This window comes from Phocoena sinus, chromosome 2 (genome assembly GCF_008692025.1).
Source record: "Phocoena sinus isolate mPhoSin1 chromosome 2, mPhoSin1.pri, whole genome shotgun sequence".
Lineage (NCBI taxonomy): Eukaryota > Metazoa > Chordata > Mammalia > Artiodactyla > Phocoenidae > Phocoena > Phocoena sinus.
In genome coordinates, this window is record NC_045764.1 from 20,489,725 (window position 1) to 20,504,442 (window position 14,718).

The 14,718-nt window shown below is 37.9% G+C and overlaps 1 protein-coding gene across 1 annotated transcript in view; it reads left to right on the forward strand.

Moving 5' to 3' along the window:
* Positions 1 to 14,718, forward strand: part of USP6NL (USP6 N-terminal like) — a 144,655-nt gene that overhangs the window by 13,734 nt on the left and 116,203 nt on the right. The window contains 1 exon segment of the mRNA XM_032623105.1: positions 4,430 to 4,516. Coding sequence (XP_032478996.1) covers positions 4,513 to 4,516 — 4 coding nt within the window. The 5' untranslated portion in view covers positions 4,430 to 4,512.

Here is a 14,718-nt window from a genome sequence, read left to right on the forward strand (position 1 = left end):
CCACTCTTCATCGCGGTGTGCCGGCCTCTCACTATTGTGGCCTCTCCTGCTGCGGAGCAGAGGCTCCAGACGCGCAGGCTCAGTAGTTGTGGCTCACGAGCCTAGCCGCTCCGCGGCACGCAGAATCCTCCCAGACCAGGACTCGAACCCATGTCCCCTGCATTAGCAGGCAGACTCTCAACCACTGCGCCACCAGGGAAGCCCTGAAGTACTTATCTTGAATGATAAACATTGGAAAGTTCATAGCAGAGTGGTGGGAATTCTTTAAATAGAAACTGACCATGAAATTAAAAATTATGAGAAAGAATTAATTAAATAATTACTTTGTCCTTATTCTACAAAATTTTTAAAGATGCTAAAAGATAAAAATAGAACTGTGGGTAAAGTTTTTAAAGTCTTACACATAATCTTCAGCTTCTTGGTGTCAGTAAGTGTTTTATGTATACAAGAGTGCATGAATGAAAAAGTATCCACGTATTTAGAAGGAAAAATATTTTGAAAATGGATGGAAATACACCAAATGAGTTTAAGAGATCATAGTGAATGGCGGTATTGGGGGAACAGCTAAATCCTCCTGGATTTAGCAGGAGTGTGTGTTAGTAATTTAGTTGTAGGGATTTTAAAAAAAATCTAAATAATGAGTCCTAGCTATTTCTCACGTAGACACTTCTTTTTCTCTTATAGCCAATTAGAAACATGCAGTTGGTTTTTAATATTTATGAATTAAAAAGTCTAAACTCTTTGTAATTTCTGTTACTTCAGGATTTGCTTACCCTTTCGAAACCATAGGTAACTGATTCTTTTTTTCCGTTTGTATTTCTTATTGTAGTAAAATACACATAAGATTTACCATTTTAACTATTTTAAAGTGTACAGTTCAGGTACATTAAGTACATTCACATTAATGTACAGCCATCACCATTCATCTCCAGAACTTTTTTCATCTTCCCAAAATGAAACTCTTCACCCATTAAACAGTAACTCCCCATTTTCCTTTCCTCCAGCCCCTGGCAACCACCATTCTACTTTCTGTCTGTGTGAATTTGACTTCTCTAGGTCCCTCATACATGTGAAATCATAGAGTACTTGTCCTATTATGACTGGCTTATTTCACTTAGCATAATATCTTCAAGATTAAATTTGATTTTTTAAAATTATAATTTGTGATGAGATTAAAAATGGAGATTACATTAGCTTTTAGTAGAGATTGGGAATCTTTGTGTATTTTCTTTGTAGAAGTTATTGTACAATGAAATAAATTAATGTTAATTTGATCTCCAGACAGAATATTATTAGAAACAATAGAATGTGCTACTGTATGTTGTGGTTTGTAATTCTATTAAATTTAAGTTTTAAAATAATTTAAAAGTGGGACTGTTGAGCTAGTTTTAGAATAGATGATCTGGTGTTATAAAACCAGAAATCCTTTTAAATACTTCCATAGTTTTTAACTGACTAAAAGTGACAGGAGGGACTTCTCTGGTGGCACAGTGGATAAGACTCTGCACTCCCAGTGCAGGGGGCCCGGGTTTGATTCCTGGTCGGGGAACTAGATCCCACATGCGTGGCCACGTGCTGCAACTAAGGAGCCGGCAAGCTGCAACTAAGGAGCCTGTGAGTCACAACTAAGGAGCATGCCTGCTGCAATCAAGACCCAGCGCAACCAAATAAATAAAATAAACTAAATAAAAATAAATATTAAAAAAGTGGGCTTCCCTGGTGGCGCAGTGGTTGAGAGTCTGCCTGCCGATGCAGGGAACGAGGGTTCATGCCCTGGTCCGGGAGGATCCCACATGCCACGGAGTGGCTGGGCCCGTGGGCCATGGCCGCTGAGCCTGCGCGTCTGGGGCCTGTGTGCTCCGCAGTGGGAGAGGCCACAGCAGTGAGAGGCCCGCGTACTGCAAAAAAAAGAAACCCAAAAAACAAAAACAAAACAAAAAAAAAAGTGACAGGAATTATTTTTAGGTCATGTTTAGTGCCTGCAGTAAAGAAAAGGATATGGTGGAGTTTCTTTCCTTTAGCTGGTCCTTGAGTTCCCTGCCAGGATGGGTGTCAGCAGGCCTAAGGAGGCCTGCTGTAGCCTTACCACTTGTGCATATCAAGTGTTATCACAAAAGTTGGAGGAGCCACTTGAAAGAACCCATAGTAGGTTAGCATGAGGATAAATTCTTTGCTGAAAATAAACAGCAGTGGCTCAAGTTCCTGGAAAGTGCGTTGAAAGGCCAGATTTTGCAGAAATATCCCAATAATGCCTTTTATGTGAAACTCTGGATTTAAGACAGACTCTTTCCCTCTTAGACGGTGTGAAAAACAACAAGTAAGATTTTTCTTCTTTCTTCTTCGTATGTCCAGGTTGGTAGCATTTTGAGGAGGAGAAAGGGAATCTGAAAGTTTTATCATTTGTGCTTCTGAACTGCCTCATTGCTGAAAAGAATTGGTAACCACCTACTTGGGGATGGAGGGTCTGCATTTCAAAGCTGTGATTAGCATAAAGAATCTTGAACATAGGACTTCAGTTATAAGTAATTTAAAAATACGTTTTCTAAGAACTACTCCATGACATTAATTCCAACTCATGCATTGTTGCATATTTGTCAAGTACATTTACCACCTCAGATAGTAAGTAAGGTTATAAATCCAGTGTTTATAAGTTTTATTATCCTGGTTTTTTGAGGTTACCATTTTTGGTGCTGAGAAAACTAATATCTGAGGAACTTCAATCCTTGAATAAGTTTTTATTTGGCAGTTTATAACTGTGGGTAGGAGGGGTGCATGACTTAGTACAAAGTGCTTTGATGTTGCCATGTAGGAATTTTAAATTAAGATTAAAAACTTGATATAAGCATGAACAAAGAGAGAAGTCCCTGGGCAGAGAGAGAACCTGTGAGCGAGCTGTGCGTGAGCTCCCGGGGCCCCTGTGAGCGGGTAGTCTCCTCTGTGTCTCTGTGACACAGGGCCCTCGTCCTCGGCCACCTGTCAGTTCGCTCCGTGGGGCAGCGTGCGCCAGCCACCTCCTAGTCTCCTGGCCGGGAAACAAGTCTAATAGACTCGGCGAAGCACCAGGAAGAAAGTGTATTCATTGTGAGGACCTTTCGTCACATGGATTACGTGTTGTTTTAGAATTTTCCCTACAGCTTCTCATTTTCTTTGGGATAATTGGGTTATCTGGAAATGGAAATCATTTAATAGTAGCCACTGCAAGACGAAGAGGAGGGCGTGTGGGGTGGGGGCCAGGTGATTATGGGTAACCCATCGGAGATAGGCCACTACTAATTACAGCGTGTGGACCCTGCTGGGCGTCCAGAATTTCCATTCGGTGAATTTATCCTTCTTTTGTATATTACACAGTATGAGTAGAGATGTTTTATACATGGGGCAAGCATTATTTCTTCAAAAAATGGTTCCTGAACTGAAATCTGTTTCAGAAGCAGAGGTCCTTAGTATTATGCTGTTTTCTTAATTGATCTAGAAAGTAATCACCGCTTCTGGTGATTACGAGAAGTAGCTTATCAGTTTATGAAGGCAGCTACACATGACTTAGCACAAATGTAAATTTTGTATCAAATCTGATGTTACCTTGTTTGTGGAATGTCATGTATTAGGTTTGGGGAGGCATTTGTGCATCCGTGGTTATGTTTAAATGTAGCATTAGTATTACTTTATGCCTCATTTTCTTTAATATATTATCAAGAGAAGAAGATTTATAATGGAAATCTTCGCAAAGCGTTAAGTTTGTATTTATAATAATGCAGGGTGATGCTTTACGTTATACTCAAAAGAACCAAATACAAAATTTTGTATGTAGTATTTATAAAGTGTATTTTTAAAATATGTACAGAAAGTTTCTGGAAAGGAGATATGCCCCACGTGATTGGGTAGATGTAGTGGCATTGTACTGTGAGAGAATTTTTTTCTTTCTACTTTGCTGCTGTTTCCAGCTTTTTAAACCAATGAAACCATATTACTTTTATAGTGAGGAAACTGCCCATTATAAGGGAAAGTCCATAGCAATCACTTTGGTAATCTTTATTTGATGGTGTATATAAATCACCTGTGTGCAGTCAGAGTACATTTAGCTGGTGTGATATGCTTAATTTACCCCCAATGGAGTGCTTTCTTCCTGTGACTTATTTATGTGGGGGTGGGATGGGGAGGGACTGAAGACAAAGGGCACCTGTTAATAAGTTTCTGTGTGGTAACTCCTTTAGACATACTGTTTGCTTTTGAGGTAATGGCTTTACTGAAAAAGGAAAATAGGAGCAGAATCATGATATTCCAAAGATTGGTAATTTTTTATATTTAGATGACGTCATGGGGTTCTTTTAGAAATAGAAAAGTTTTATAAGTAAATTATTTTTATTTCCTTTTAGAAAACTTTAAACACTGACCTTTAGAAAATATGATTTCTTTCTCTTTGTTTTCTGACCAGGACATGTATTCCTCTGAGAAACGTTGGACAGCAGATTTGGGTGTAGTGCCTGATCGGGACCACGTACAAAGACATCTCCAGTCATGGGTAAGTGCCCTTCCTCCTGTGTATCATTTCAGTCCTCTCAGGAGCATCTGTGGTGTTGTACTTAAAGAAAAAAATTGTTACTGAGCAGATTGGAATTATGTCACTTCATCAGAGATTGGATAATCTGGTTCAGCCCAATACTGTGCACTTGCCTGTATTTAAACGATGAGATTGATGTTTGATTTATTCTAAGAAGTTAGGTGTGGTGAGGATATCTGTGTCATTAGCTTCTTGGCTGGTTTAGTTCTACTATCTAAACTTTTCTGTTGACTAGCCATTGGAAAATGACTTTTTGGAAATATGAAGAGGGAAATATTGCAGTTGACCATAATTAGCAGAGGTTTTATTGTGTGAAATTTAATCATTGGGTAACATAGGTTAATATTATATTTAAGCAAAAAAAAGAAAGAAATCTCTTTATCAATGTCTTTGATGGATCAAGGAACCAAGTCTATCCTATAGACCTATGTTGATATAGATTTTATCTTCTCAGTTGTGAGGGGATGGTATAGTAATATTTTCTGTCATTCCTTTCCACTTCTGTTTGTGAACAGAACTGGATTTTACTATTTTGTGTTGTTTACTTTTAGAGAGTGAGGAAAGAATTAAGATTTAATCCTGACTGGGATCCTATGACAGTTCTGATATACTTTTAGAGTACAGTTTTTTGATTATGGAAACTTTGGGATGAAGTGAGCATTTTCTTATTGGAATATAATATTAGAGAGTATAAAAAATTTCACATGTTATTTATATTGATTATATTTACCTTAATAGGAATAGAGTCGCTTTTCTCATCAGTTTGAATAATCAGGCAGTTGATAAGTGAAAATGAAGCTGTTATTGTGAAATCTTTGAGCGCTTTCTACTAGAAGTAATATTGCAAGTAGTGGTCTTTGGTTTTGAAGACTTTACAGTGGGTTACTTTTTCGGTGGTGTGCTTTGAATAAACAAGGAATAGTTGCCAGATGAGTTCAAATACAGATTCGGAAAGAAGCATCTTTGGTTATGTCAGCTCCATTCATATGAAGTTTTGTGAGAATGTTTACCTATCATAGAATGCCAACTCTAGTAAAGATGGTAATATGACTTCATGAACACTAAGAGCATTTTAGTTTAAAAAATGCTTACCTTTTTTGGAAATTTAACTAAATTTTTTTCTGCGTTGTAACCTTAGTGGTCTGGTAGATCACTGTTACAGCTGGCAAGTTCTTTGAGGACAAATACAGGGTGTCTTTGATTTTTGAATCTTGGTGTCTAACACGACTGCCCCCTAAAACTCAGAGCCCTGTGAGCGTGAAAGCAGAGGGAGGGATGGCTTACTAGGCAGCCAAGATACGTATCGGAATCACCACCAATTTATCTATAAATTACAGTGGTTATACTTCATTTGCAAGATTTTTAATTTTTTTATATCTACTAGTTCATTTCTCATCTCTGCTCGTTTGTATTTAACATTTTTTTGGTTCTTTTGTTATTTATCTCTTCGAAGATCTCTTACATGCTTATTTTAAAGTCCTTTTCAGATCATTTGATGATTTTTGTCTTGTCTGCAGTGAGTTTATGTGTGGTTGTTGATATTGTTGGTGTTTTCATCATGTTCTGTAATTCTGCAGGCAAGTTCTGATGGGAGTTTCTTTTTTCTTTTTCCTGTGTGTGTGTGTGCGCGCGTGTGTGTGTCTCTCTGTCTCTTTGTGATTTCCCCTGCTGGTCTAGCATATTTGCCGTTGTCTCTGCCTGGCTTTGGAGTTCCCAGATCAGAATCAGGTCTGTGTTAGTGGACCAGAGCCCCGGTCCCATGGTGACGTTGGGGATATCACAGATTCAGTCACTGAGGCAGCTGGCATTAGGTCAGCCGCTTCCTAAGCTGTAGCCTGAGTGCAGTTAGCAGAAGTCTTTTTCAGTCTAGTTTCCTATCAAGGAAGAGTGCCAGCCAGTCCCTGGTTTTGAGCAAAGAGCCTGGCTACTGACCCTCGTAGCCCTTGTGGAGCCCTTGTTACACCACACGATCAACCCATAGTTAATCCCCGAGGATCAGCTGCCTGCTGCCTTTTCCTGCTTTGGGGCCCAGAGCTCAGCAGACCTCCTGGCTTCAGTGAGGCTCACACTTTGTGTTTCTGTTAGATTTCTGATCTGTGGAGATGTTTAACATGTTTGGGGGCATAGGTATGTCCTTTTGGTCATTTGTCTTCATATTTTATCTGTAATTTCTCTGTGTGTGTTGTGAAGAGAGGGAGCTGCAAAGCGTGAACAATGCCATTGGGCATTTAACCACTGGGATTACAGTGAAGTCCCAAATCCTTACTTCACATTTAAGATTTAAAAATAAATCAGTTTCTGCTTAGTTCCCTGGTTCCTAGAGTTCCTCCCCATCGTCCATCACCACTTCACTCGCTAGGTGAGCCCTGTGGTGCTGTGCCTCCAGAGCATGCTTGCTTGCCTCACTCTAGGAGCTGTCGTCCTCCAGTAAAATCAGCGGCCTGTTTACTCTGATCTTCGTCTATTCTGTAAACTCTTTGAGGGCAAAGACTTATTCCTAGTGGTAAGTTCCTGGCACTCAGTAGATGCTCAGTAAATAGTGCATGGATTTGACGGTTCCTAAGTGACATCCTTACTATGTGGTAACTGTAGCTGTTCCATGTGTTATTATTTTTAGGTTGAAATTCGAGCTGCTCCCATGAAAAGAGTGTGTGTGTAGGATAAAGCGTTCCAAGTAGGGGAGCACTGTGAGAAAGGCATGAAGGTTTGACCATACAAGGATGTTACTGAGTAGTTGAACATTCTGGAATATAGGGCTAGGGAGGAGATGAAATCAGGGTCCGGGGTCGTGTACATTTCTGGAGGTTTGGACTTCGTATCTCAGGGCTTAGGGACTATTGAGGGACTTCAGTTAGGGGAACAACTTAAGATTTTATTCTGGAAAAATTACTCTGACAAAGAGACATTTGTTAGACGTAAATTAAAAAGATGGGTTACAGGCAGTATTTGCTTTGCCTAGTTTTGTTCTTAGTTTTCAGCCCTTTCCTTGCTCCCTTTGAAATAAACTTGGAGTTTCTTTCTTGCCAACTTGATTTTCTGTAGTGATGGAAATCATTCTCGAGCAGAGAACTGGAACCATAGATTAGGGAGTATTGTCATGGTCTGTGCCGTGTTGCAGTTTCTATGGGGTTGTAAGTTTTCATAAAGGTGGGAGGGAACTGAGTATATCAGAGTTCCTGTTTTTGTAAAAATTACTGGAGAAGCACGGTACAGGTTAAAAAATAGGAAGACATGTCATTAAAGATAGAATTTCCAAACCTAGATTTGGGTGAGATTGATAACTAAAATTTTTTTCAGTATTTCTCTAGAGATTACAAGAAAGGTTGGATACTTGTATGTCTGGATGCGTTTAGCTCTGCAGGATTTCCTAACCCTTCCCATGTCATGAACCATGCAGGACATGGTAGTAGTTGTACAGCATGTGAGATAAACTAATGGAGATGTTTGGGGCTTGGAGGCTACCAGCTCTGACACCTCAGGCCGGGCTGAGGGATCAGTTTCTCTGCACATCCTGACACACGAATTGGGATGCTCCAACTGTAAGACCTAGAGAATTTGTTAGGTGCTTTAAGATGTTTTTCAGCTTTTAGTCTCAATTTTTATGTATTCTGTTAAGTTCTGAGGCCGAATATTGGTCTTGTGGACTATGTGTTATATGATGCTGCTATGCTGTGCATTTCATTGTGAATTGTTCACTTTATTACAATTTGCAAAAAGCCTTTTTCAGTACTTAAATTGGTCTTAATTTTCTATAATGCATATTTAGCAATGTTTAGCATTTATCAGATTTGTTAAAGATTTTGTTTTATCAGATGCCAAAGATGCAATAAGGTTGTTATATTTAAAGTCTGGCTGTCATTTAAAATGGATTTTTTAGATCTTTAATGGAGATTATAAAAGCAAGAGTAGTTTGTGTAAAGAGCAGTGCTTGGGACTTCCCTGGTGGCGCAGTGGTTGAGAATCTGCCTGCTAATGCAGGGGACACAGGTTCGAGCCCTGGTCTGGGAGGATCCCACATGCCACGGAGCAACTAGGCCCGTGAGCCACAACTACTGAGCCTGCGCCTTTGGAGCCTGTGCTCCGCAACAAGAGAGGCCGCAATAGTGAGAGGCCTGCGCACCGCGATGAAGAGTGGCCCTCGCTTGCCACAACTAGAGAAAGCCCTCGCACAGAAACGAAGACTCAACACAGCAAAAATAAATAAATAAATTACTAAACTCCTACCCCCAACATCTTCTTAAAAAAAAAAAGACTCCACCTGCCAATGCAGGGGACACGGGTTCCAGCCTTCGTCCAGGAAGATCCCACATGCCGCGGACCAACTAAGGCTGTGCGCCACAACTACTGAAGCCCACGAGCCTAGAGCCTGTGCTCCGCAACAAGAGAAGCCACCGCAGTGAGAAGCCCGCATACCACAAGGAAGAGTAGCCCCCTCTCGCCGCAACCGCGTGCAGCAACAAAGACCCAACACAGCCAAAAATAAATAAATAAACAAATTTATTAAAAAAAGAAGAGCAGTGCTTAACAATTTCTAGATGATTATTTTGATGGAATATGTTTTAAAAAAAAAAAGCCAAAACACCAAAAACCAAAAGTGATAATTTAGGGTACTAATTATTTTTCTTTTCCCAAGTTTTAAGTTAAAAAAAATAAAGCTAATCTATTAAAATTTTTAATCTTTACTTCTGTATTTATTTCACTTTCTTTGGAAAAGTTTTGCTCTGTAAGTAATTATATGAAATGTTTCCTAAGAGAGTCTTTTTGGATGTTGACTGGGCAATCCAGGAGTGAATCTGTTGTGTGGGAGAGTTTGATCCTGCCCTTTGGCCTAAATAGTGGAGTGAGTTTTTTGAGGTTACTTCAGGATATGAAATATTTCTCTTTTACCTGAGGAAAAAGTAATGGCAGCGAATAATTTGGGATGTGGTGTATTTGTGACTTTCTAATAAGAGTAGGAGTAAATATCATCATTCGTTGGAGCGGTGGACTAAGAGATGATGCTGGAGTGAAGAACACTTTAACATTTGTTAGAGCAGATAATGTTACAAATAATTGAGGCGATTACTGAATCCCTGAGTGGTGGGATAAGGATTCTTCTGAGTCTTAAATAGAAAAAATCATGCAACAAGTAAGATAGGACTTTCCCTAAGTACTGGCTACATCTTCTCTCTATAACAATAGCCTATCTAGATGTATATCCTGTTTTGTGGAATAGCTGTGTACCTCAGAAGTTGGGCAGAAGTTAAAGAAAATTTAAGTTGAATTGCATTTTAAATACTGGCATGTCTGCATTTAATGAAATCGAGAGAAATCCCCTAGAAAAGGACATTAATTTCAGAAATTTGAGTTTTACAATTTTTTCTTGAATTCATTTTATTATAACTGATGTACTGGTTTGAAAATTTTCCTATCTCTTTAACAAAAACTTCTCTAAAAACAAAAACTTCTCTAATATATTCTATATGAAAATATTATAGGTATGACTTTTAGTATTTCTCATTCATCAAAAGACATATAATGGAAAACAACTTGTAAGTGATATTTGTTATATGGTCTACAACTAGTTTATCTACATATAATTAACATCAGTTTGTTTTTTTAAAATAGTGTCTGGACAGCTGTATATTATCACTTTTTGCATTTAGTCAAATAGACATTTTCTATTAAGAAAATTTGAGCCTGTCGGATATCATTGTATAGTTGTCTTCTCATTTCCCAGATATGTGAAATTGATGTTAAAAATTTCCTAGCCTGGATATTTCTCCCTTAAAACTGATCTAAAATGATATTTTGGTGTTACTTTTTTTTTTCTTCTTTGGAGATAGACAAGTGATTATGTAATAATTCTTTCTAGCCTGTCTTTAAAGCCTTGGGCTGAAAGGATGAAGAATATAGCGAGAACGTCTTCCCAGTTTCCCTTACCCCAGTCTCCCACTCCCACTTCCAGCACTGAGCCATAGTTAGTTATTTTTTTTTTAAAAAGGAAATGTTGTATAGGTTTCTATCATGATTGTGGTCCAGAAGTTAGGAGGGCAAATGCAGCTGAAAACTTTTTATGAGTTATCTCTTATTTAGCTTCAAAGATGGTGGTCATTGTATAGGCAGATGGTAGTGGAGTGCTATTTTCCCCCCTAAATTCAGAAGCTGACTTCTGCTGGCATTACCTAGGCACCCCTGGAATTGCAACAGTTTTCTTTCTGCTTACACATTTGGAGCATTCAGGTGTTAAACTTTAAACAGTGGGATGTAAAAAGATTATGGTCAGATACTAACATACACTCATATACATCTTATATTAAATTGTGGGGCATGTGGAATTGCAATGTCTTTTTAAAAGTACAGTTGCCTGTTTCAGATTCTAGAAGAATGGAACAGAACTGGAATTTATTGGATGCACTGATAAAAGCTTTCGACACTATATAGTAAAGTACTGTGATCTCCTCACTGGTTAACCTTGTTATATTCTAATAAATGCAAAGTAAGGCAAAATATGTTTGCTTGACTATAACTTAAATGAAATTTGAAATTAAGTTTTTATGTAAACCTACAGTAGTTGGTCTTTTGTATTTTCCTTAGGTAATAACTTTCTGTTCTTCTGTGATACGTAGATATAGATCAAGTAAGTGTATGTACCAGGAAAGGAGGAACTAGGTATTACCAGTGTTGGAAGAATATTACAAACTTGTTTCCTTGTGACAATTATGGCACAGCAAAATTTGAATTTGATTTTTCAACCTGCTTGAATTTATTGTTTTAACTGCAGTAATACAAGGTTATATGCCAAATGATTGATTCAGACTGTTAGAATATGATTGCCAAGATATATCAATATTTCATTGGCATGCTTTATTATAAAAAATGTTGTTTCTGGTGGTAGAAGTAACCTAGAAGCTATATGAAACGGGGTTTCCTTACTGCTAACTAAAGAGAAAGCTTCTTTTTTGTACTCTCTTTTGGGTTAGGAAAGATCCTTCTCTGTTGCCATGAAGAATGCACATGGTCTTGACACATTACCACACATGGAGGCCATGGGGCCATTGTGATTAAAAAAAAAAAATCAGCCGTAGACCTTTCATGGAACTTTGTACCTATATGTACCTGTGGGTATATGTACCTATATGTACAGGGAACTTTGCCCAGGACCGGAGAAAAACCCCACCCCAACTTTTTAGGTACCCAAACTGACTTTGTTAAAAGGAACTTGGATCTCAAATGATTACTTAGTAGAAGTAACTCTCCACTTAAGAAAGGTATACTTAAAAATGTTGACTTGTGTTTTAAAAGTGGAGTCATTATTCTCTTTTCCCCTAAAATGTGATGTAAAAAATTTTTAGCTATCAGGTTTTAGTCTAACCTTAAAGCTATGCTTTCCTAGCTCAGCGCTGAGCTGCATTCTGATGGACAATAATAACTTCTAGGTCTGCAGAATTTTCCTTCTTATTTTTTTCTGTTTAGTGCATATCTGTTCTCAGCAGGTGAAATTCTACCTCTGATATCGTGAAATTCTATCCTTCCTTCCCACCCAGTCCAACTTTATTTTTTCCATGGGATCAATTCTTTATTTTATTTTTAAATATCTGAATGTGTATTTAAAAAATACACATTACTTATTTTTGGAACCATTTGAGAATAGGTTGCATATATCGTGTATTTCGGTGTGTAGTTCTGAAGAATAAGGATACTCTCTTACATGACTGCAGTAAAACTATCAAAAAGATAAATTATGTTTATCTGGCAGTAAAACTATCAAAAAGATAAATTATGTTTATCTGGTCTACAATCCTTATTTCATTGCTGACAGTTTCCCCAATGATGTCCTTTATGACAATTCTGTCCTTCCAGTGCCGGGTCCAGCTGAGTATCATTCACGCCTTGCGTTTAGTGTGAAGTCTCTTTAGCCTCCTCTAATCTGGAAGGTTCCTCAGATGTTCTTTTTTTTTTTTTTCTTTTGCGGTCCGTGGGCCTCTCACTGTTGTGGCCTCTCCCGTTGCGGAGCACAGGCTCCGGACGCGCAGGCTCAGCGGCCATGGCTCACGGGCCCAGCCGCTCCACCGCATGTGGGATCCTCCTGGACCAGGGCACAAACCCGTGTCCCCTGCATCGGCAGGCGGACTCTCAACCACTGTGCCACCAGGGAAGCCCTCTCCAAAGATGTTCTTTATCTCACATGATGTGGTGTTGTAGGACTGCGTGGTGATTTCTCCATTTCCTTCCGATTTGATTCTTTCACAGAAAAATTTCCCATTTCTTCTTTAATTGAAATAGGATTCAAATCTCTTATATAAGGACAGGATTTATTATTCTACTTTACTGGTTTCTGTTTTGCTTTTATTGCAAAGGCTTGAGAAAAATGGTAATGAAATATTTTCTAGAATGTGAGATGACCTTGAAAGGAGACATTTGGCTTTTATCAAGAGAAATTCCTTTCCGTATGATTCCTGTTTTGAATTACATTGACGAAAATCTCAAGATGCTCTTGAATAAGTACTATGAAGGTGTAAGGTATAGCACTATTGAATTTAGTTTTTTTTTTTAATAACAATAAAGCAGCTGCAGCTCTTCATATATAAATTGAATTCGCTTCACTAAAAACTAGCCCTTCCCATAACCCGGTGCTTCTTTGTCTTTGTCCTAATAAATTTTCTTTAGCTAAAAATAGAATAGATGAGCGTATCAAGACTTTGATTCTCATTGGGTTTTTAGGGGTTATATTAAATTTAATGTGAAATGTCAGGATACTTACTATCTATAGTTATAACTCTTAAAAGTTTAATAATTGAAAGGTATATTGGAAGCTAGAAAATTGACAGAATATTGCAAAGCATGAGAGATTCAAAACTTGTTTTTAGACAACATTGAGACAGGTGATGCTATAAATTAATTTCTTAAAATGTTGTAAGAGTTGTGGTGTATGAGTCTGATTTTAAAACAAATTTTAAGGAAGAGAATGTATGATTTAGAATAAATATTAATAATGTTTTCTTTTTAGTACTAATATATTTAGTGAGCACCTCCCCGTGCACTGCTGCTATGTTGGTCTTTGGGGATATAGACAAGGGCAAGACTAACATGGCCCTGGGCCTCATGGAGCACAGAACTAGTGGGGAGGACAGATACCGCAGCGCTGTTAATGCAAAAAGGGAAGCTGGTGTCTGCAGGAGCCAGGGAACCTCCTTCTGGGAGGGCAGGAAGACTACCCTTAGGAAATCATATTCCAGATGAGGCCTGGCTAAGTGAAGAGGAAGGGGGAGAGGGTTCTAAACAGAAGGAACATGTGTGAAGATCTGGAGTTAAGAGGTTGAGATTAAGATTAAGAAATTAAGGAAAATTTAACATTGGTAGAAGTAGGTGTTTGGAGGGGATTAAGTTGGTAACTTCAGTTTAGATAAACACCCTACTGTTGCCTCCATTTTATACTTAATTTTACCTAATCTCATCTAAACTAATCTGCTCTCTTCATTTTCTCTAATCCCCTTTTGTTGTTTTAAAGTATAACTGTAACATTAAAATAAATACATTTGGAAATGGGGGGAAGTCATTGGTAACCCCACTTGTTTGCTTTTTTGCATATGGTCCTCTGGTATTGTCCAGATAGTATATATTTTGATATAATTGGGCTCTTGGTGTATATGCAATTTTATATTTGGATTTCTAACATTGAATTGTGTTTAGATAGTTATCCTATTTCCATAATGGTTTTTATACTTAGAATTCATAATTATATTCCTTAAAGGTAATGATGCATAGTAACTTATTTAACTACGTTCCTATTATTTTTTTTACTTATGATGGTTCATTTTTTTAAAATGTTTGTAAAATGAATATCATTGATGACTTTGCCCTATTTCTTAAAAAAAATTCTTTAGGCTAGATTTATAGTATTGAAATGTTTTCGTAGATTTGTAGTATTGAAATGTTCTTCCTGTCTTTCTTAAAAGACTACATCAATTTACAGTGACTCTGGTAATTGGTGTACAAGGATACCAGTTTCACCATGACTAGCTCAGTAGGCTCAAAATGACATTATACTGTTGCTTTCAGTTGCATATTTGATTTTTAGACAGGATAACTTTCCAAAAAATTTGTGGTAAATGTCCCTAAAGTAAAATTTACCATCTTAACCACTTTTAAGTGTACAGTTCAGTAGTGTTAAGTATATTCAC